The sequence below is a fragment of the Pristis pectinata genome, chromosome 1, assembly GCF_009764475.1.
Source record: "Pristis pectinata isolate sPriPec2 chromosome 1, sPriPec2.1.pri, whole genome shotgun sequence".
Taxonomy (NCBI): domain Eukaryota; kingdom Metazoa; phylum Chordata; class Chondrichthyes; order Rhinopristiformes; family Pristidae; genus Pristis; species Pristis pectinata.
This window is the reverse complement of record NC_067405.1, coordinates 145,418,786-145,441,667: the sequence shown is the minus strand read 5'-3', so window position 1 is coordinate 145,441,667 and position 22,882 is coordinate 145,418,786. Positions and strand designations below refer to the sequence as shown.

General features: G+C 46.9%; 1 protein-coding gene across 2 annotated transcripts in view; it reads left to right on the top strand.

The window, feature by feature from the left end:
• The window catches only part of LOC127578741 (uncharacterized), an 88,809-nt gene that overhangs the window by 54,763 nt on the left and 11,164 nt on the right, over window positions 1–22,882 (top strand). For both annotated transcript variants that reach the window (XM_052031190.1, XM_052031273.1), the window contains exons 8-12: window positions 2,995–3,077; window positions 6,617–7,930; window positions 11,622–11,776; window positions 15,545–15,635; window positions 19,317–19,460. In XM_052031190.1, coding sequence (XP_051887150.1) covers window positions 2,995–3,077; window positions 6,617–7,930; window positions 11,622–11,776; window positions 15,545–15,635; window positions 19,317–19,460 — 1,787 coding nt within the window. The remainder of the gene's footprint in view (window positions 1–2,994; window positions 3,078–6,616; window positions 7,931–11,621; window positions 11,777–15,544; window positions 15,636–19,316; window positions 19,461–22,882) is intronic.

The following is a 22,882-nucleotide window of genomic DNA, read 5'->3' as shown; positions in this document are numbered from 1 at the left end:
GTGGTGTTCTCCGTGCTTTTGCTTCCCTTGTCCCTCTGGCTGGTAAAGGTGGTGGGTTTGGAAGGTCTAAGGAGTCTTGGTGAGTTGCTGCAGTGCATCCCGTAGTCGGTACAAACTGCTGTTGCTGTGTGTCGGTGGTGGAGTGAGTGAATGGATGTTGATGGGGTGCCTATCAAGTGTATCGGTATTGGTTTATTATTGTCACTTGTACCGAGGTACAGTGAAAAACTTGTCTTGCCTATCAATTGTACAGGTCAATTCATTACACAGTGCAGTGACATTGGGTTAGTACAGAGTGCATTGAGGTAGAATGGGTGAAAATAATAACACTACAGAGTAAAGTGTCACAGCTACAGAGGAAGTGCAGTGCAATAAGGTGCAGGGTCACAACAAGGTAGATCATGAGGTCAGAGTCCATCTCATCGTATGAGGGAACCGTTCGATCGTCTTATCACAGTGGGGTAAAAGCTGTCGTTAGGCTACCTTGCTACTTGCATAGTGTGCTACTATGTCCTGTATGGTGTCGAGCTTCTTGAGTGTGGTTGAAGCTGCACTCATCCAGGAAAGTGGAGATTTCCAACAACTGGAGACATAAGAGTGTGCAGATCCTGGAATCTGGAGCAAAAGAATTCTGCTGAAGGAACTCAGCGGGTCAGGCAGTGTCTGTGGAGGGAAACGGGCAGTCGATGTTTCAGGTTGAGGCCCTTCATCTGGACTCAGCTCTGCAGTGTTCTGTCTCTCCCAGTTCCAGCTTTGTACCTTTTCCTGTCCTCCCATTTACAGTTCTTCCAGAAAGACCAGTTACAATTAACAAGCCTAACCCACCCTTCTTATCGTAACCACTGCCTATATCAGCAGTCTCTGGCAATGTGCACTCTGTCACACACACTCCCTTGCTTCCTTACACCTCTCTTGTTGCAACTTAAAATAAAAACAGTTTGATTTCTCACTTTTCCTGTTTCTGATGGAAGCCACTGACCTGAAATGTTAACTCCCTGCTGGATCACGTGGTGATTCTATGGTAATTAGGTTCCATAGTTCTGTGGTTACAATTTAAAAGTAAAATGATCACACGATGTGATCTGTGGGCACGGTATCAAAACCACATTATTACAGCAACGTCAGGAACAGGAAGGGAATGGAAAATTCATCGGAGATCTGAACAACTGCGGGTGTTGGAGATCTCAAATAAAAATGGTTTCCCTCTCCCCAGACGCTGCCTGACCTGAGTGCATTGAACAATCTCCGGATCTGTAGTTTTACTTTTTAGTGCTGATTTCATTCCCTTCCTGTTCCTGAGTCACTCTTAGAATTTCTGTGTCAACTTTGGCCGTGGCTCAAATCCTGTGATCATTTAACTCTTAAATGGTAAGCATTACATAGAACAGAACATTACAGCATAGTACAGGCCCTTCAGCCCACAATGTTGTGCTGACATTTTATCCTAAGATCTATCTAACCCTTCCCTCCCACGTAGCCCTCCATATCTCTTTCATTCATGTGTCTACGAGTCTCTTAAATGTCTCTAATGTATCTGCCCCCACAACCTCTGCCGGCAGTGTGTGTGTAAAACTCTCTGTGTAAAAATACGTGCCCCTGACATCCCCCTTATACTTTCCTCCAATCAACTTAAAATTATGTCCCCTTGTGTTAGCCATTGTTGCCCTGGAAAAAAGTCTCTGACTGTCCACTCGATCTATGACTCTTCTCACCTTGTACACCTCTATCAAATCATCTCTCACCCTCCTCCTCTCCAAAGAGAAAAGCCCCAGCTCACTCAACCTATCCTCATTAGATATGCTCTCCAATCCAGGCAGCATCCTGGTAAATCTCCTCTGCACCCTCTCTAAAGCTTCCACATCCTTCCTATAATGAGGCGACCAGAACTGAACACAATACTCCAAGTGTGGTCTAACCAGAGCTCTATAGAGCTGCAATGTCACCTTGCGGCTCTTGAACACAATGCCCCGACTAATGAAGGCCATGTTTGTTTTGTTTTTAAGGAAGGATTTACTTACTTGGAGGCAGTGTGAGGAAGGTTCACTAAATTAGCACCAAGGATGAAGACGATCTCTTGAGGAGAAGTTGTGCAGGTGGGGCCTGTACTCTGCGGAGTTTCAGGGAGAATGAGAAATGATCCTACTGGAATGCAAGATATTCAGGAAGCTTGACGGGGGAGCTGCTGAAAGGATGTTTGCTCTTTTGGCACAACCTGGAACTAAGGGGCATTGGGTCAGATGAGGAGTTGCCCACTTAAGACCGAGATGATGTTTTTTTTTTGAACCCTTTAGCTCCAGAAAGTTGTAGAAACTAAATCACTGAGTACTATCTTGGCTGAGGTAGGTGGATTTTTAGGGGATACAGGATCAGCTAGGAGAATAGAATTGAAGTCATCTGATCACCATGGTCTTAGTGAATGGTAGAGTATACTCATGTTCTACTCTTAAGATGAGATAAGATCTTTATTAGTCACATGTACATTGAAACACACAGTGAAATGCATCTTTTTGCGGAGAGTGTTCTGGGGGCAGCCCGCAAGTGTCGCCACGCTTCCGTCGCCAACATAGCACGCCCACAACTTCCTAACCCGTACGTCTTTGGAATGTGGGAGGAAACCGGAGCACCCGGAGGAAACCCACGCAGGCACGGGGAGAACGTACAAACTCCTTACAGACAGCAGCCAGAATTGAACCCGGGTCGCTGGCGCTGTAATAGCGTTACGCTAACCGCTACACTACCGTGCCTGTTCCCTGTGTTTTTACCAATTTGGTAATTTCCTAGTCATCATTACTGATTTATTAATTTAATTCTTGATTTACTTAGAATTTAAATTCTCTCGCTGCCATGGTGGGATTTGAACTTGTGTCTCTGGATTACAGGTCCAGTAACTAGACCACAATGCCATCCCGTGTATCCTTTCTCATTACGGTTCTGCCCTTCGCTGAACACATCAACGCCCCAATATAGCACAATGACCATTTTCTTTCCCTTCAGATGTGGATGTTGAACGTCCTGAGGAACAGTCCATCGCTACCTATGTGTCACAGTTTCTGGAGCACTACCCAGACATCGATGAGGTACGAGGTTCATCTTTCAGCATCTTTTGCTGGTGAACTGGCAGCTGTTCTTCCGTCCACCAGTTTCTGAGAGTTGGATGACTTTGACCAACAACCATCGAACCTGGATGATAAAAGACAAAATGAAGCAAATTAAGGATTTAGAAACGCCATGAACGTGGTTTCCCCCATTTTTTTGTGGTTGGGACTTGCCATAACACAAGCCCAGCTCGGTTTGGCATTGCCACATTGCATTTCCTGCACTACTTCTTCAGTTTTCTTCCCTGTTGTTCCCGGTGAAAATGTGGTCACTACCCAAGGTGCAAACCCTCCAGGTGGTTTACAGTGATCAGTAGCAGGCTACCTAACAGTGGCGGTCACAGCTGTCCCTGAGCAAGCTTGGCTGACGGAAAAATAATTTACTTGTTCACTGATTTAACTAGGTTCACTTTTTGTATAAATTGGTGAGAAGTCAGCCTCTGGAGGATTATCATTTGGGATCAGTAGAGATATCCATTTAAAGTATTTGGGCTATTCGTTACCATCCCTCTTTTGACCGTATCTGCACCCTGTTTTTCTTTTTATTAGGCCAGTGTACTTGTGTATGGAATGATCTTTTATCCTATCTTATGTACGGAATGATCTGTCTGGATGGCACGCAAAACAAAGACTTTTCACTGTATCACTGTACATGTGACAATAACAGCTCAATACATTCTCAGCAACTCTCCCCGGATTCCATAACTTACCCACACACTAGGGGCAATTTACAGCGGCAAATTATCCCACCGACCCGCATGTCTTTGGGATGACCTGAGGAAACCCACATGGTCACAGGGGAGGACGTGCAAACTCCACATAGACAGCGCCGGAGGCTGGGACTGAACCTGGGTCTGTGGTGCTGTGGGGCAGCAGCTTTACCAGCTGCGCCATTGAGCCATCCACTCGATCAGATAAATGACCACTCTGCCTGGTGTTATTAAGGTTATCGAGAGACCTACCATCACTCACAAATAAGTTATACTTCCATCTTCCAGCAAAAAGGATAAGTTATTTATTAGTCGCATGTACATTGAAGCACACAGTGAAACGCACCTTTTGTGTAGAGTGTTCTGGGGGCAGCCCGCAAGTGTCGCCACGCTTCCGGCGCCAACATAGCACGCCCACAACTTCCTAACCCTTACGTCTTTGGAATGTGGGAGGAAACCGGAGCACCCGGAGGAAACCCATGCAGTCACGGGGAGAACGTACAAACTCCTTACAGACAGCGGCCGGAATTGAATGCGGGTCGCTGGCGCTGTAATAGCGTTACGCTACCATTGCCAGTAATCGAGGGCCTGAGTTATAGGGAGAGGTTGGACAGGCTAGGTCTTTATTCCTTGGAGCGTAGAACACTGAGGGGTGACCTTATAAAGGTGTATAAAATCATGAGCGGCACAGATGTGTGAATGCATGCAGTCTTTTTCCCAGGGAAAGGGAACCAAGAACTAGAGGGTAGGGGTTTAAGGTGAGAGGGGAAAGATTTAAGAGGGACCTGAGGAGTAACTTCTTCACACAGAAGGTGGTGGGTTTGTGGAACGAGCTGCCGGAGGAAGTGGTTGAGGCAGGTACATTAACAACATTTAAGAGGCACTTGGATAAGTACAGGGATAGGAAAGGTTTAGAGGGATATGGGCCAAATGTGGGCAAATGGGACTAACTTAGGTGGGCAACTTGGTTGGCATGGATGAATTTGGGCTGAAGGGCCTGTTCTTAGAACATAGAACATCACAGCACAGTACAGGCCCTTTGGCCCACAGTGTTGTGCCAACATTTTATCTTGCTCTAAGATCTACCTAACCCTTCCCTCCCACATAGCCCTCCATTTCTCTATCATTCATGTGTCTATCTAAGAGTCTGTTAAATGTCCCTAATGTATCTGCCCCCACAACCTCTGCCGGCAGTACATTCCACACACCCACCACTGTCTGTGTAAAATAACTTACCCCTGACATCCCCCTTATACCTTCCTCCAATCACCTTAAAATTATGCCCCCTCGTGTTAGCCATTTTCACCCTGGGAAAAAGTCTCTGACTGTCCACTCGATCTATGCTTCTTATCTTGTGCACCTCTATCAAGTCACCTCTCATCCTCCTTCTCTCCAAAGAGAAAAGCCCGAGCTCACTCAACCTATCCTCATAAGACACACTCTGCAATCCAAGTAGTATCCTGGTAGATGTCCTCTGCACCCTTTCTAAAGCTTCCACATCCTTCCTATAGTGAGGCGAGCAGAACTGAACAGAGTTCCATAGAGCTGCAACATCACCTCAGGGCTCTTGAACTCAATCCCCTGACTAATGAAGGCCAAGTTCCTGCCTAATAGCATCAGAATTCCCCCTCACCAACTTAAATACTTTCCCATACCGTCTGCTCCTATTCCTTTCCAAGGCAAGGGTGAAGGTCAGGGAGTTGTGGTCACTGTCTCCGAAATGCTCACCCACCGAGAGATCTGACACCTGACCAGGCTCATTGCCTAGTACCAGGTCCAGAATGGTCTCTCCTCTAGTCGGCTTGTCTACACATTGTGTCAGGAATCCTTCCCTGGACACACCTAACAAATTCCGCCCCATCCAAACCTTTTGCACTAATCAATGTTCGGGAAGTTGAAATCACCCATGACAACAACCCTGTTATTTTTGCACCCCTCCAAAATCTGCCTCCCGATCTGATCCTCAGTGTCTCTGTTGCTATTGGGGGGTCTGTAGAATACTCCCAATAGAGTGATTGCTCCCTTCCTGTTTCTGACTTCCACCCACACTGACTCAGTAGACGATCCCTCCAGGACATCCTCCCTTTCTACGGCTGTGACACTGGACCTGATCAGCAAAGCCACTCCCCCACCTCTTTTACCTCCGTCCTTGTCCCTTTTAAAACTTCTGAACCCTGGAACATCCAGCAGCAGTTCCTGCCTTGTGACAGCCAAGTCTCTGTAATGGCCACAACATCGTAGTTCCATGTACTGACCCACGCTCTAAGTTTATCACCCTTGTTCCTGCTACTTCTTGCATTAAAGTAGACACACTTCAGCCCATCCAACTGACTGCAATTTTGCCCTATCAACTGCCTATCCTTCCCCATAGTCTCCCTACACACTGCATCAACCTGTACGCCAACTGCCCCATCCTCTGACCTATCACTCGGGTTCCCATCCCCCTGCCAAACTAGTGTAAACCTTCCGCAACGGTTCTAGCAAACCTGCCCTCAAGGATATTGGTCCCCCTCAAGTTCAGGTGTAACCCATCCCTTTTGTACAAGTCATACCTTCCCCATAAGGGATCCCAAAGCTCCACAATCTGAAACCCTGCTCCCTGCGCCAATTTCTCAGCCACACATTCATCTGCCAAATCAACCTATTCTTAGCCTCACTGGCACGTGGCACAGGCAGCAATCGAGAGATTACTACCCTTGAACTGGCCGTACTCATCTCTGACTCAATGACTCTGACAACCCATCACTGTGAGCTTCTACAAGATTAGGGGATGTGTGTCTGATTAATACATCTTATTTGTTTTTCTGACAGAACGATTTGGCAGAAGATACCCTTGAATTTCCATTGGACAACTCTTACTTGAACCCTGTTGCTACATCTTCAAATCTAGGTGTACAAGATTCCTATAAGACCCAAGAAAGAGAACTGTCCAGTAACTCATCTGCTTCACAGAGCTCCGACGGACCTGTCCACACCTCGCGGAGAGAGGAGTTGGTTGATGACCAACCGTTTCACGAGGAAGATGATCGCTCCCTTGTTATCGGGGATGGTTCTACCGAGGGAGAACCAATTCCTTCATCCATTCCTGATGCCAATAACTCAAAGATATTATATCAAGATAGCAAATCATCATCTTCGGATCTGCTGAACAGATCCTTGCAGCTTAACCCTGATGCCGCTGAGACTATGGAGGAGATATATGTACTTCTGCGTCCAGTGAGGAGAAAGTCTTCAACGGGTGAGAAAATACTGGTGTTGGGGGAGGAGCCGTCCTCCCCAGTCTCCCATGATTACGGTTCACCAGTCTTAGCAAATGACGTTTTCACGGTTGTACCGAGTGTTGAAACAGAACAACCTTCTGTTAAAGGGCCATGCGACTCCCCCTTGGAGACTTCCTCAGAAAAAGAAGCCACACACTTTTATGATTCCAATAACTCTCAAGGTCAGTCTCTACATCCTGTAGATCTTCAAACTGAGGCTCGGAATAGGACCGTTTCAGAGTCGTGTACGCAGACAGATGAGAAGCCGTCATCTCAACAGAATGAGTTGTTCTCTTTGGGGATTGGCTCAGCTCTCTTGGATGAAGAAAAAGTGTCCGTGATTCCACTTAATCTTGTTTATTACCCTCATTACAATGTACCTGTGTCCGAGGTACTTGAAGCTTTCTCAGTTACCGGTACTTCTGAAAAAGAATTTATTCCTGGGATTCAGTCCGACAAAGAATTATCACTACTTACTGATGAAGCGTATCAGTCTTCTTCTGAGCTCAGTCGTACATTTTCACTGCAAGAACTTAGTCCAACCTTGTCTGAATACATTTTATGCACCCCTGACTCTGATCGAGTAGACTCCTTGAATAATTCCAGTCTTTCAGAAGCTAGAGAGATCGTTCAGCCATTGACTTCCTTCCAAGAAACTGAGATGTCCAAGTTTATGGCTGGAGCAAAGACTTGTATCCCCAGTGAACACCCTGCAGTGCCTCACAATGAACTGCCGGAACAGCATGTACTGCAAGATGTCAATGGACGTTGGGAAGAAAAGTCTTCAATACCAAAAGATGGAGATCTTCAAGTGTCTGAGGGAGAAGATCAAGAGGATGAAGAGGAAAGGTGTGAAGGTCCAGAGGTAATGCTTCTTCATTTTGTGACGCACTGAATTGTCCTGTCTGCAACAATGCTCATATGTGAGAAGTGTACCATGTCAAAGCCAAGTTTATTGTCATATGCACAAGTACATGTGTGCACAGGTACAATGAAAAACTTATTTGCAGCAGCATCACAGGCACAGAGCATCAGATAAGCAGCATTCACAAGAAAAACATAAATTAAACATAAATTATACACGATTTTTACTTTGTAGAAGACAATTAGAACAAAAAAAAAGTCAATTTTAGTGCAAAGTGGTCATAGTGTTGCTATACTGAGGTAGTGATTAGGGTTGTACAGGTTGGTTCAAGAACCGAATGGTTGAAGGGAAGTAGCTGTTCCTGAACCTGGTGATGTGGGACTTCAGGCTTCTGTACCTCCTGCCCGATGGGAGCTGCGAGAAGATGGCATGGCCCGGATGGTGGGGAATCTTTGATGATGGATGTTGCCTTCTTGAGGCTGCGCCTCCTGTAGATACTCCCGATGGTGGGGAGGGATTTGCCCGTGATGTATTGTCAAGGCAAGTTTATTGTCATGTGCACAAGTACATTGAGGTACAGGTACAACAAAGAACTTGCAGCAGCATCACAGGCATGTAGGTACAGACAACACACCGAACGTAAATTATGCATGAATTATACAAGAAAAAGTTGTGAAAAAGCAAGACATTAGTGCAAAAACACAGTTAGAAACAAGTCCATAGTAGTGCAAGAGGTTGGACCATAGTGTTCTGAGGTAGGGTTAGGGCTTTGCAGCTTGGTTCATATACAAGAGCACACAGCCGGTATCTTTTTCCCAGGGTTGAAATGTCCAATACTAGCAGGCATGCATTTAAGGTAAGGGGGGGGGGGGGGGGAGAGAGAGTAAGTTCAAAGGAGATGTGTGGAGCAAGTTATTTTACACAGAGAGTGGTGGGTGCCTGGAATGCGCTGCCAGAGGTGGTGGTGGAGGCAGATACGATAGAGGTGTTTAAGAGGATCTTAGATAGGCGCATGGATGTGCAGAGAATGGAGGGATATGGACATTGTGTAGGCAGAAGGGATTAGTTTAGTTGAGCATTTAATTACTAGTTTAATTAGCTTGGCACAACATTGTGGGCCAAAGGGCCTGTTCCTGTGCTGTACTGTTCTATCTTCTGTATACCCACCACCCTCTGTGTGGGAAAAGTTGTTCCTCAGGTCCCTTTTAAATCTTTCCCCTCTTACATTAAACCTATGCCCTCTAGATTTGGACTCCCCTACCCTGGGAACAGACTGTGACCATTTATCTTATCTATGCCCCACGTGATTTTATAAACTATAAGGTCACCCCTCAGCCTCCTACACTCTGGGGAAAAGCATTCGAGTCTATCCTGACTCTCCTTGTATCTCCAGCCCTCCAGTTATGATGGATCTTTTTTGTACCTTCTCCAGTGGGTGGAAAGGAAATGTCAACAATTTAGGTCAAGACCCTGCATCAGGACTGTGAGGGGAGGTGGGGACTATAGAGAGGAATGGAGGGAGGGGGAGACACGGGCTGGTAGGTGATAGGTGGACCGAGGAGGGGTAAAGGGTGATGGGCAGATGGAGCGAGGTGTGGGGAGGGGAGGGGAGGGGAAGGTCAGAGACGGCTGCTGGAGGGAGATAAGCAGGACAACAAAGGGCTCCCAGCGCTGGACTCTGATGTAAAGGAGGTGAGAGTGGGGACCATTAGGGGAGAGGTGTATGGCAGGTGGAACCAGATGAGGGAGGGGATCGGGTGGGTGTAGTTTGAGGATTGCAGGTGGATGATTTAGTGTCATAGAGTGATACAGCTCAGAAACAGGACCTTCAGCCCATCCTAACCATACCAGCCCATCTAATGTTATTTAGAACACAGGAGCACCATCTGGATCAGTGATCCCAAGAAGAGCCAGTTAGCTTTGTAGATTCAGACGTTTGGTGACTTTGACAGAGGATGTAATCTACTTACAGCAAGTGCTGATGTGGGACCAAAATGAGATGCTTTAAAATGTTCCACAGTGCTCCTTTCCTTTTAGTTCATGAGTAAAGAAGTTGAAACCCATATCACTCACTCACACTCTCCCCCCCCCCCCCCCCCCCCCCCCCCCCCCCCCCCCCTCCCCCCCCCCCCCCCCCCCCCCCCCCCCCCCCCCCCCCCCCCCCCCCCCCCCCCCCCCCCCCCCCCCCCCCCCCCCCCCCCCCCCCCCCCCCCCCCCCCCCCCCCCCCCCCCCCCCCCCCCCCCCCACACACACACACACACACACACACACACACACACACACACACACACACACACACAGCACAGAACATAAACAGGCCCTTCGGCCCACCGAGTCTGTGCTGACCATCAACCACCCATTGACACCCACCCTACACTAATCCCATTTTATTCTCCCAGATTTGCTGCTCACCTGCATACCAGGGTCAATTTACAGCGGCCAATTAACCTACCAATCCGCGTGTCTTTGGGACGTGGGAGGAAGCCGGAGCACCCGGGGGAAACCCACACGGCCACAGGGAGAATGTGCAAACTCCACACACAGACAGCACCAGAGGTCAGGATCGAACTCGGGTCACTGGAGCTGTGAGGCAGCAGCTCTACCCGCTGTGCCACCCGTGTTGTTGGGAGAGAAACTGATGATAAATGTTGGCTTGAAATGAACGATACTTTTCTAAGAAATGGAAATCAAGTTTGAAATTTCCAAAACAAGGAACGCATTTGAAAGATAAGAATTCTGTTTTGCAATTTTAGTTAAAAATTATCTAAAGGCTTGTGGAATCTTTGAATATTATTGTAGAATATTATCTTGGCTTGTATCCCAACACATTGATGCAATCACGAAGAAGGCACGCCAGCAGCTCTACTTCATGAGCAGTTTGAGGAGATTCGGTACGTCACCAAAACTCTTACAAGTTTCTACAGATGTACAGTGGAGAGCATTCTGACTGGTTGCATCACCGCCTGGTATGGAGGCTCCGATGCACAGGATCGCAAGAGGCTGCAGAGGGCTGTAGACTCAGCCAGCTCCATCACGGGCACAACCCTCCCCACCATCGAGGACATCTTCAAAAGGCGGTGCCTCAAGAAGGCAGCATCCATCACTAATGACCCTCACCACCCGGGACATGCCCTCTTCTCGTTACTACCATCGGGGACGAGGTACAGGAGCCTAAAGACCCACACTCAACGATTCAGGAACAGCTTCTTCCCCTCCGCCATCAGATTTCTGAAAGGCCCATGAACACTACCTCGTTATTCCCCTCTTAAGTGTGGCATGGTAGTATAGTGGTTAGTGTAATGCTTTTACAGCACCAGTGACCTGGGTTCAATTCTGGCCGCTGTCTGTAAGGAGTTTGTACCTTCTCCACGTGTCTGCGTAGGTTTTCTCCGGGTGCTCTGGTTTCCTCCCACGTTCCAAAGACATACAGGTTAGGAAGTTGTGGGCATGCTATGTTGGCGCCGGAAGCGTGGTGACACTCGGGGGCTGCCCCCAGCACATTCTCAGTAACGCAACAAGACACATTCTACTGTGAGTTTCAATGTACATGTGACTAATAAATATCTAAAATATCTATGTATTTATTTTTGTAATTTATGGTAATTTTATGTCTTTGCTTCCGCAAAACAACAAATTTCACTTCATGTAAGTCAGTGATAATAAATCTGATTCTGTTTCTGAACCTTCTAGGAGGCAAGAAACCAGCTGTGGGACCTGCAGACAAATACAAGAGGCAGGACAGAAGAGATTGAAGAAGATGCCGAGAGCTCTGGCAGTGATACGGAGCTGGTGGCAGAAGCCAGCTTACAACAGAGTGCAATGCCACAAAGCACAGTCATTTCAAGGTGGGCATCCACACCTCTTTTATCCATTTGTGGTACACCTTTCTCTGTTTCTCCCCTCTTCCCACTCTGCAGCTGACTTGTCTGTTTTTTTTTGATACCACTGGATAATCAGAACCAAAGGCAATAAAAGTTATGCAGGAGGCACAAGAGACTGCAGATGTTGGAATCTGGAGCAACAAGCAAGATGCTGGAGGAACTCCCAGTCCTGATGCAGGGTTTTGACCTGAAATGTCGACAATTTGTTTCCCTCTATAGATGCTGCTCAACCCACTGAGTTCCTCCGGCACATTGTTTGTTGCTGGAGGGACTCAGCGGGTCGGGCAGCATCTGTGGAGGGAAATGGACAGTCGACGTTTCGGGTCGAGACCCTTCATCTGGACGGAAAGATGGAGGGGAGAGAGCCGGTATAGAGAGGAGGAGGGAAGGGGTGGGGCAGGGGCTGGCAAACAGTAGGAGGATCCAGGCGAGGAGGGTGATAGGTAGATGGAGGAGGGAAGTGTGGGAATAAGATAAGATCTTTATTAGTCACAGGTACATCGAAACACACAGTGAAATACATCTTCTTGCGTAGTGATTTTGGGGGGCAGCCCGCAAGTGTCGCCACGCTTCTGGCGGCAACATAGCACGCCCACAACTTCCTAACCTGTACGTCTTTGGAATGTGGGAGGAAACCGGAGCACCCGGAGGAAACCCACGCAGACACGGGGAGAACGTACAAACTCCTTACAGACAGCGGCAGGATTTGAACCTGGGTCGCTGGAGAGGTGCAAGCAACAAAGGGCTACAGATGGTGGGATCTGATAGGAGAGGGAAGGTGGAATATGGAACCAAGTGAGGGAGGTCGGGGGAGGCAGATGGGAACAGTTATACACGACCTCGTTAAGCCCACACCTGGAGTGTTGTGTTTCAGTTTGGTCTCCTTCCCTGGAAAAGGATACACCTACTTATATAGTGTCACGAACCAGCAACAAAAGAAACACTGAGCATGTTTCAGTGTTTAAAACTATTTTATTAATCACTGCTTATGATAATACCTAAAATAAAAGTAAAAATGTTAGTATGTTAGAAATTCAAACATGTTAAACCTTGAACATTAACCCCTAAAACTAAACTCTTCGTGTGTGTGTGGCAAAGTCCTAAACTCCAGTTCAGGAATGGTTCTTAAAGTTCAGTTCCGCAAGCCATAAGGTGAAACATGAGCAAGGGCTTCTTCAACAACCACCGTTGTCTGAAGATAAGACGTAGATGTAGAGAAATAGAGAGAGAGTAAATGCGAAATCCAAATGTTCCACAATGGAACCCAAACGACACTTCAGTGTTTACTCGGAGTGACTTCCTCACCCCGAAAAGCATCCGAACCGTGGTCGTCCACACAAATACCTGTTTCCTTCTACAGGTCAGCAACAAAGTGAACTCCACCGGATTACTTCCAACTTCCATACATGGATTTCAGTGCAAACACAGTTATTGTTTCTCATCCATCGATAGAGAAAACTAGCAGGCTGGTGTCTCTCTCCCTTCTCTCTCTCCTTCTCTCTCCCTTCTCTCTCCCTTCTCTCTCCCTTCTCTCTCCCTTCTCTCTCCCTTCTCTCTCCCTTCTCTCTCCCTCTCTCTCCTTCTCTCTCGCTCTCTCTCCCTCTCTCTTCGCTCTCTCTCTCGCTCTCTCTCTCCCTCTCTCTCTCGCTCTCTCTCTCGCTCTTTCCTCTCTTCTGCTTCTTCAACAACGTCATTACGTCCTTTATCTTCTATTGACGTAAGCACGCCCCACACACACACACACACACTCTATCTTAAAGGGACATTCACTGAGTCTGTAACAACAGGGAGTGCAGTGAAGATGCGCCTTTTTTCTGTGTTGGGAGAGGGTGAGTGGACTAGGCCAATGTTCTGTCAAGTATAACAGGTGATCTCCTTGGAAATTACATAATTCTTTCAAGGATCCAATCAAGGAGGACGTTTCCCTTGGCTGAAAAATCTAGAACTTGGGGTCACAGAATAAGGGGTAGGCTATCTAGGACTGAAATGAGGAGAAATTTCTTCACTCAGAGTGGGGGTGAATCTTTCCAATTCTCTAGAGAAACAAAGTACTGCAGATGCTGGAATCTGGATAAAACGCATGATGATGCTGGAGGAACTCAGCAGGCCAGGCAGCATCCCTGGAGAAAAGCAGGCGGTCAACGTTTCGGGTCAGGACCCTTCTTCAGGACTGAAGATGGGAAAAGGGGGGAGCCCAATATATAGGAGGGAAAAGCAGAGCCGTGATAGGTGGACAGAAGAGGGGAGGTGGGGTGGGCACGAGGTGGTGATAGGTAGATGCAGGTAAGAGATAGTGATGGGCAGGTGTGGGGGAGGAGGGGAGAGCAGATCCACTGGGGGATGGGTCAAAGGTAAGGAGAGAGAGGAAAAAAGTTGAAAAAAAAGAGGCTAGGGAAGGGAAGAAGCACGGTGGGTGGTTACCTAAAGTGGGAGAATTCAATGTTCATGTCGTTAGGCTGCAAGGTTCCAAGACGGAAAATGAGGTGCTGTTCCTCCAGTTTGCACTTGGAATTCTCCTGGCAGTGGAGGAGGCCGAGGACTGACATATCAGTGATAGTGTGGGAGGGGGAGTTGAAGTGACTGGCAACAGGGAGATGGAGATCGCGGTTAGGGACAGAGCGCAGGTGTTCTGCGAAATGGTCACCTAGTCTGCGTTTGGTCTCACCAGTGTAGAGGAGGCCACACTTGGAGCACCGAATACAGTAGATGATATTAAGGGGAGTGGTGTGGAACTCAGTCACTGAGTCCATTCAAAAAAAAGGGCTGGATCGATTTCTGGATATTAGGGGAATTGAGGGATATGGGGACGGTGTGGGAGAATGGGGAGAAGATCACCCGTGATCTTGATGAATGGCATGGAAAGCTTGAAGGGCCGGAACGATAACCCTGTTCCTAATTATTACGTAACCTTTAACCGAGTAAAATAAGCTGGGGCTCTTTAGGAAACAAATTGACAGTGACCATAAAGAGGCACAATTAGATCAAATGATGAAAAGATATTAAGATCTAAGCTATTTATTCATTAGTCACATGTACATCGAAACGCACAACGAAATGCATCTTTTTGCATTATTGAGAATGTTCTGGGGGCAGCCCGCAAGTGTCGCCACGCTTCCGGCGGCAACACAGCATGCCCACAACTTCCTAACCCATATGTCTTTGGAATGTGGGAGGAAACAGGTAGAAGATACAGGAGCCTGAGGGCACGTACCACCAGGCTTAAGGACAGCTTCTACCCCACTGTGATAAGACTATTGAACGGTTCCCTTATACAATGAGATGGACTATGACCTCACAATCTACCTTGTTGTGACCTTGCACCTTATTGCACTGCACTTTCTCTGTAGCTGTGAGACTTTACTCTGTACTGTTATTGTTTTTGTCTGTACTACATCAATGCACTCTGTACTAACCCAATGTAACTGCACTGTGTAATGAATTGACCTGTATGATCGATATGCAAGACAAGTTTTTCACTGGACCTCGGTACAACTGACAATAATAAACCAATACCAAACTGGAGCACCCGGAGGAAACCCACACAGGCACACGGGGCAAACGTACAAACTCCTTACAGACAGTGGCTGGAATTAAACCCGGGTCGCTGGCGCTGTATTAGGGTTACGCTAACCGCTACACTTTTATTAAAAAAAAAGCCCTAACTAATATTTTTCTTGCAACGTACTTAATCCAGGTTTGCTTGTCAAACTATTTGATTTGTGTTTTTTCCAGCTCAACTGCTATAAGAGAGGCTGAAGATGTGAGAAACGCAAACGGCTACGATCCTTATAGTCCTGGTCAAGAATTTCTCCCAGAAGTGGTGGTGAGTGACTCTAGACAGGGAGCTCAGGTGACTAGCTTGCACATGTATCTAGTTGGACAGATCCTGTTTATTTAGGAGGAGGAGTTTCTTATTTCAATACCTGGAATTCTGCTTTTCTTAAATGGAAGGTCTCATTGTGGGAAAGTTCTTTAAAGGAGAGGGACTTGAGAACTGTTTCCTTAAATGATATCATTGCGTCATTTGGAAACTGTGAGTTGGCTCAAGGAGGTGGATACCAGGAACCGTAAACTTAATGTGACGTGATCAACTTTCAGGAAAAAATCAGTTATTGAACTTCCATTTAAAATTTGGCAGTTCCTCTCCAAAGTTCTTGATTCCTCAACCCTGGTGAAAAAGTCTGAGTGCATTCACCCTAGCTATGTCCCTCATGATTTTATACACCTCTATAAGATCTCCCCTCAATCTTCTACACTCAAAGGAAAGAGGTCCTAGCCCAATCTCTCTCTATAACTCAGTCCTTTGAGTCCCGGCAATATCCTTATAAATTTCCTCTGCACTTTTAATGGCATCTTTCCTATAGGAGGGTGACCAAAACTGAACACGATATTCCAAGTGCGGCCTCACCAACGTCTTGTACAATAGCAACATAACGTCCCAAATTCTATACTCACTGCCCTGACCGATGAAGTCCAGCATGCCAAAAGCCTTGATGCAAATGACCTGCTTCTGATTCTATTTCTTCTATAAGGACATGTATTTAAGAAGGGAAAAGTTTAAAGGAGATGTGCGGGGCAAGTCTTTTTTACACAGAGAGTGGTGGGCGCCTGGAACGGGCTGCCAGGGGTGGTGGTGGAGGCAGATAGGATAGAGGTGTTTTAGTGATTGTTAGATAGACACATGAATACGCAGGGAATGGAGAGATACAGATCATGTGCAGGCAGAAGAGATTTAGTTTAATTTGGCAGGCACGGTAGCATAGTGGTTAGCATAATGCTTTACAGCGCCAGCGACCTGGGTTCAAATCCGGCCACTGTCTGTAAGTTTGTACGTTCTCCCCATGTCTGTGTGGGTTTCCTCCGGGTGCCCCGGTTTCCTCCCACATTCCAAAGACGTAGAGGTTAGGAAGTTGTGGGCATGCTATGTTGGCGCCGAAAGTGTGGTGACACTTGCGGGCTGCCCCCAGAACACTCTACGCAAAAGATGCATTTCACTGTGTGTTTTGATGTACATGTGGCTAATAAAGATCTTATCTGTTCAGCACAGACATGGTGGGCCGTAGGGCCTGTTCCATTGCACCTGTACTTGTGCATATGAGGATAAACTCGACTTTGACTCTGAACAAAAGTTTTTCCACTCTATCTTGGTACATGTGACAATAATAAACCAATTCCAATTCCCTCCCAGAATGGCTGATTGCCACAAACCCATCTGTCTCCGCTGATCAAAATTCCTCGACATCTTCTACCTCCCCCCACCCCCCCCCGTCGAATCTCTATCCTTCACTCCTCCCCCATGTTCATCCCGTTACGACCGACTCAGACTGAAATATTTAGACCTCATTGCCTCTGAACTTCCATCAAAAGTTGACCAACAAACGAAAAGGGAAAAAGCAGCAACTTTCTGGAAATGCTTGCACAGAGTTGCCGGCATCGGAGGGGTAAAGATTCCACTTGTTTGGATATGGATCTGTTTCACACTCCATCCATCCTTTGCTCCTTACAACAAGTTTTTGGGAACTGTTTGCAGGTTGTTGAATCCATCAGCACCCGTGTGTGCTCGTGTCACTCGCTGTCTTCACACATTGTTCTCCCCCTGCTATGGTTTGTGGTCCAGTAAGTAGAGTCTCCAACTTCTGTTGTCAGTCCAGATGGAGCCTCTGGGTCTGTGTTCAGTTGGGCTTCTATCTTAAATAAAGTTCATTTTAATGACGGCTGTTTTATTCTTGGATCTCTGAGGAGGAGGGGGGTTTTATTTTTGCCTCTTACCCTTTGTCCCTACTCTTTTACCTTGGCACCACTTCTCTCTGCCAACCTCATATCCCTTGATTCCCTTGAAATCTAAAAATCTTTGGAGATTCGTCAAGTCAGCGACCCGGGTTCAGTTCCGGCCGCTGTCTGTAAGGAGTTCGTACCTTCTCCCCGTGTCTGCGTGGGTTTTTTTCCGGGTGCTCCGATATCCTCCCACATTCCAAAGACGTACGGGTTAGGAAGTTGTGGGCATGCTATGTTGGCGCCGGAAGCGTGGCGACACTTGCGGGCTGCCCCCAGAACACTCTATGCAAAGGATGCATTTCACTGTGTGTTTCGATGTACATCTTATCTTACATCTGTGCACAGGTGCAATGAAAAACTTACCTGCAGCAGCATCACAGGCACACAGCATCAGATACACGACGTTCACAAGAAAAACAGAGTAAACATAAATTATACAAAATTATACAAGAGAGAACACAATTAGAACAAAAAAAAACAAAGTTCATTGTAGTGCAAGGTCGTAGTGTTGCTGTACTGAGGTAGTGATTAGAGTTGTATAGGTTGGTTCAAGAGGTTGTAGGAAAGTAGCTGTTCCTGAACCTGGTGGTGTGGGACTTCAGGCTTCTGTACCTCCTGCCTGATGGGAGCTGTGAGAAGATGGCACGGCCCGGATGGTGGGGATTGACGATGGATGTTGCCTTCCTGAGGCAGCGCCTCCTGTAGATACTCCCGATGGTGGGGAGGGATGTGCCCGTGATGTATTGGGCTGAGTCCACTGCTCTCTGCAGCTTCTTGTGTTCCTGTGCATTCAAAATGCCATATCAGACCATGATGCAAGCCATCCAGTTGGACTCGCATCTGTGTTGGAGGTGAGGGATGAGTGAATTTCTAATGCAGAGACTCCCCAATCCCTGCCCTAAACCCTATTGTACAATGCCCCTGTGAAGGCTGGAGAGGGGCTTCACCACCACCAGAGTAATTCAAAAGGGTCAACTGGTCAAGTTGGAGTATTGTGTATAATTTTGGTCACCCTGCTATAGGAAAGATGTTATTAAACTAGAAAGAGTGCAGAAAAGATTTACCAGGATGTTGCCCGGACTTGGGGGCCTGAATTACAAGGAGAGGTTGTGTAGACTAGGGCTTTATTCCCTGGAACGTAGGAGATTGAGCGGTGACCTGATAGAGGTGTATAAGATCATGAGGGGCACAGACAGGGTGAAAACACACAGTCTTTTTCCCAGGGAGGGGGTGCTAAAAACAAGAGGGCAGAGGTTTAAGATCAGAGGTGAGAGATTTAAAAGGGACATCAGGGGCAGCTTCTTCATGCAAAGGGTGATGTGTATTTGGAACGAGCTTCCAGAAATAGTGGTTGAGGCGGGCATGTTAGCAACATTTAAAAGCCATCTAGATAAGTCCATGGATAGGAGAAGTTTAGAGGGCTCTGGCCACATGAGGGCAGATGGGACCAGCTCGCTGGGCAACACATGGACGAGTTGGGCTGAAGGGCCTGGTTCCATGCTGTAAGGCTCTATGGTCACATCTTGAATTTTGTGGGCGGGACTTAGAACAGGGCAGGTAAGAATGCAGAGATAAGGTGCCAATGAGATCGCCCACAACGTCACTGAATGATGGAGTTGGTTCAAGGTGCTGAATGGCCTTCTCCTGCTCTTAATTCATACGTATGTCCAAATGTTTCCGGTCCACGTTCTCCGAGCTAATCAGAGCCTCTTGCTTCCCTCTTACTAAGGATGAAGAACATTTAGATCTTTGGCAACAACAGATGAGTAAGCAAGATCACATGAAGTTATTATTGGAACCAGGAAAACCCATCCCAGATGAACGGTCCCATGATCTCCCTACATCAGCTGGGATACAGGAAGGGCAGCATGAGGTTAGTGCCTGTTTAAGTCCCACCTTCTGTTATCATGTGCAAGGTACACCCTGATTTTGTAACTTTTATCGTCGACGATTTATTTACTGCGGATGATTTATTGTTCTTCCTGCTAAGCTCTGCTGGCCAATAAGAAAAGCTTTTGAATGGAAAGGCTTTAACGGAAGGGGTCAAACTCTCTGTTTTCAGGATTTCTCTGCCTGTGAAGTCCCTTCAGTGGTCTCCTGACTTTTGCAAAGGACAGGACTCCATGCATTGAAAAAGCATTAAGACATAATTACAACACATATAGGATCACAGCTGCCCTCAACGTTTGTTTTTTTGGTCTAATTCCAAACCATTACACAAATGGGACTACTTTGAATGACACTTTGTTTGGCATGGATGAGTTGGGCCAGTTTCCGTGCTGTATAACTTCAAGAGACTGATTACATTTTACTTAAATATCTCCCCCCCCCAACTCCTTTATGTAGAACATAGAACATTACAGCACAGTACAGGCCCTTCGGCCCACAATGTTGTGCCGACATTTTATCCTGCTCTAATATCTATCTAACCCTTCCTTCCCACATAGCTCCCCATTTCTCTATCATTCATGTGTCTATCCAAGAGTCTCTTGAATGTCCCTAATGTACCTGCCCCCACAACCTTTGCCAGCAGTGTGTTCCACACACCCACCACTCTCTGGGTAAAAAAAAAACTTTTACCCTGACCATCCCCCTTATACCTTCCTCCAATCACCTTAAAATTATGCCCCCTTGTTTTAGCCATTTTCGCCCTGGGAAAAATTCTGAGTGTCCACTTGATCTATGTACAAGAAAGTAATAAACTTAAAATGTCTTTGCCACATTACGAAGTAGCAGTGTGCTGCTGGTGGTTTAAGTTCAATGTCCTGTCCCTCAGTCACTCCAGTAACACCGTATTCAGTGAATCCCCAGAGCCCAGCATTGCAGAATGTGATAATGGGGTTATGGTAATGTTTGTGGCGTGTGTGTGTGGGCATGGATGCAGGACTTCTGGACCAGAAACCTATCTGTTGTGATTGCAATTGCATGACAACATTGGTCCTGCCAAGAAGAAAGATTCCCTTGATATGAAGGCATCATTTGACTGAGTGTGGCGTCAAAGGACCCTTGGTTAGACTGTGATCACTGAGCATCAACACTTCAGTGGTTTGGGTGGTGCAGCTGATAAAGCTACTGCCACACAGCTTCACAGACCTGTTTTCAATCCTGACCTCGGGTGCTGTCTGTAAGGACTTTGCATGTTCTGCGTGCGTTTCCTCCAGGTGCTCCGGTTTCCTCCCACATTCCAAAGACATACTGATTGGTAGGTTAATTGACCGCTGTAAGTTGTCCCTTTGTGTTTAATGGGGGAAGGTGATGGGAATATGGGGAGAATAAAATGGGATAAGCGTAGGATTAGTGTAAATGGGTGTGTGCTGGTTGGTGCAGACTCTGTGTATTGTCTATTGTCGAGTTTACTTGCACAAGTCCATGTGTGCACAGGTGCAATGAAAAACTTACTTGCAGCAGCATCATAGCATCAGATAAGCAGCATTCACAAGAAAAACATAAATTAAACACAATTCTTACAAGAAAGAACACAATTAGAACAAAAAAATGTAGAGTTTAGTGCAAAGTGGTCATAGTGCTGTTATACTGAGGGTTGCGCAGGTTGGTTCAAGAACTGAATGGTTGAAGGGAAATAGCTGTTCCTGAACCTGGTGGTGCGGGACTTCAGGCTTCTGTAGCTGCGAGAAGATGGCATGGCCCGGATGGTGGGGATCTTTGATGATAGATGTTGCCTTCATGAGGCAGCACCTCCTGTAGATACTACCGATGGTGGGGAGGGATGTGCCCGTGATGTATTGGGCTGAGTCCACTGCTCTCTGCAGCTTTTTTTTACATTCCCGCGCATTTGAATTGCCGTCCCAGACCGTGATGCAACTAGTCAGGGCTGAAGGTCCTGTTTCCATGCTGCATGACTCCACGGCAGTGTCCTGGTCCAACCATCGTCAGCTGCTTTAAATGACTTTCCTTCTATCACCAAGTCAGGAGGGAGGTCCACTGATGACTGCACAAAGTTCAACTTTGTTCAGAACTGTTCGTGGGTGCAGCAATATTCAAGTTCAAGTTACGTTATTGTTATTCACCCTATGCTATAAAACACATGGAGGAACGAAACGTCGTTTTCCCCCAGACTCTCACAACAGAGGACATACATAAAACAGAAGACATACAATAAACACAGACAAAAAGAATTGTGCAAGTACAAATAGTGCAGAAAACGGTACATATAGAATACAAATTTAGTGCAGGGTTAGTGCAAAACTGAGTTGGACGAAGAAAATACAGAACTCAGTGTGTCGCACTAAATGTGTAAACATGTCCAGCAGCAGCCAAAGTTCTTGTACGCCGTTGTGCAAACCAGGGCTTTTGACGCGGCATTTGTCTGAAACTGCCTCCAGGGTATCTGGACGTGTGCCGAGAATCGATGTAACATTCATGCCATCAAAGTTCCAGGTTATGACCATTTGCAACAAAAGAGAGGCTAATCGTCCACTCTTGACATTTAGTCTCACTATCGTCGTAAGTCATAGAGCATGGAAACAGGCCCTTTGGCCAAACAGGTCCACACTGACCAAGATGTCCATCTAAGCTGGTCCCATTTGCCTGCATTTGGCCCATATCCCTCTAAACCTTTCTCATCCACGTCCCCCACCATCAACATCTTGGAGGTCGGCATGACCAGAAACTCAAGTGGACCAGCCATGGCTATAAGAGCAGGTCAGATGCTGGGTATCCTACAGTGAGTGACTCACCTCTTGACACCCCAAAGGCCTTTCCATCATCTACAAGGCACAAGGAATATACCCTACACCTGGATACTACAGCACCTACAACATTCAAGAAGCTTGACACAATCCAGGGCAAACCAGGAAGGGGAGGGGACAAAGATAGGTATAAATAGGCAGTATCAGGTGATATTTCCTTGTCCCCCTATTGAAAAGGGGCTCTTTGCCACCTTAAAACTCACATTTTCAGGTAATAGCAAGGAAAGGAGTTGTTTGTGAAATCTAGTGATGATTCTTCAGATGTCACGGCAGCCATTTATAAAGCAGAGACTCACAATGGCCCTGCTAATTTCTAATTCAGAATACTTAGCAGGCACGGTAGTGTAGCGGTTAGCGTTACGCTATTACAGCGCCAGCGACCCGGGTTCAATTCTGGCCACCGTCTGTGAGAGTTTGTACGTTCTCCCCATGTGTCTGCGTGGGTTTCCTCTGGGTGCTCCGGTTTCCTCCCACATTCCAAAGACGTACAGGTTAGGAAGTTGTGGGCATGGTATGTTGGCGCCGGAAGCGTGGCGACACTTGCGGGCTGCCCCCAGAACACTCTACGCAAAAGGTGCATTTCACT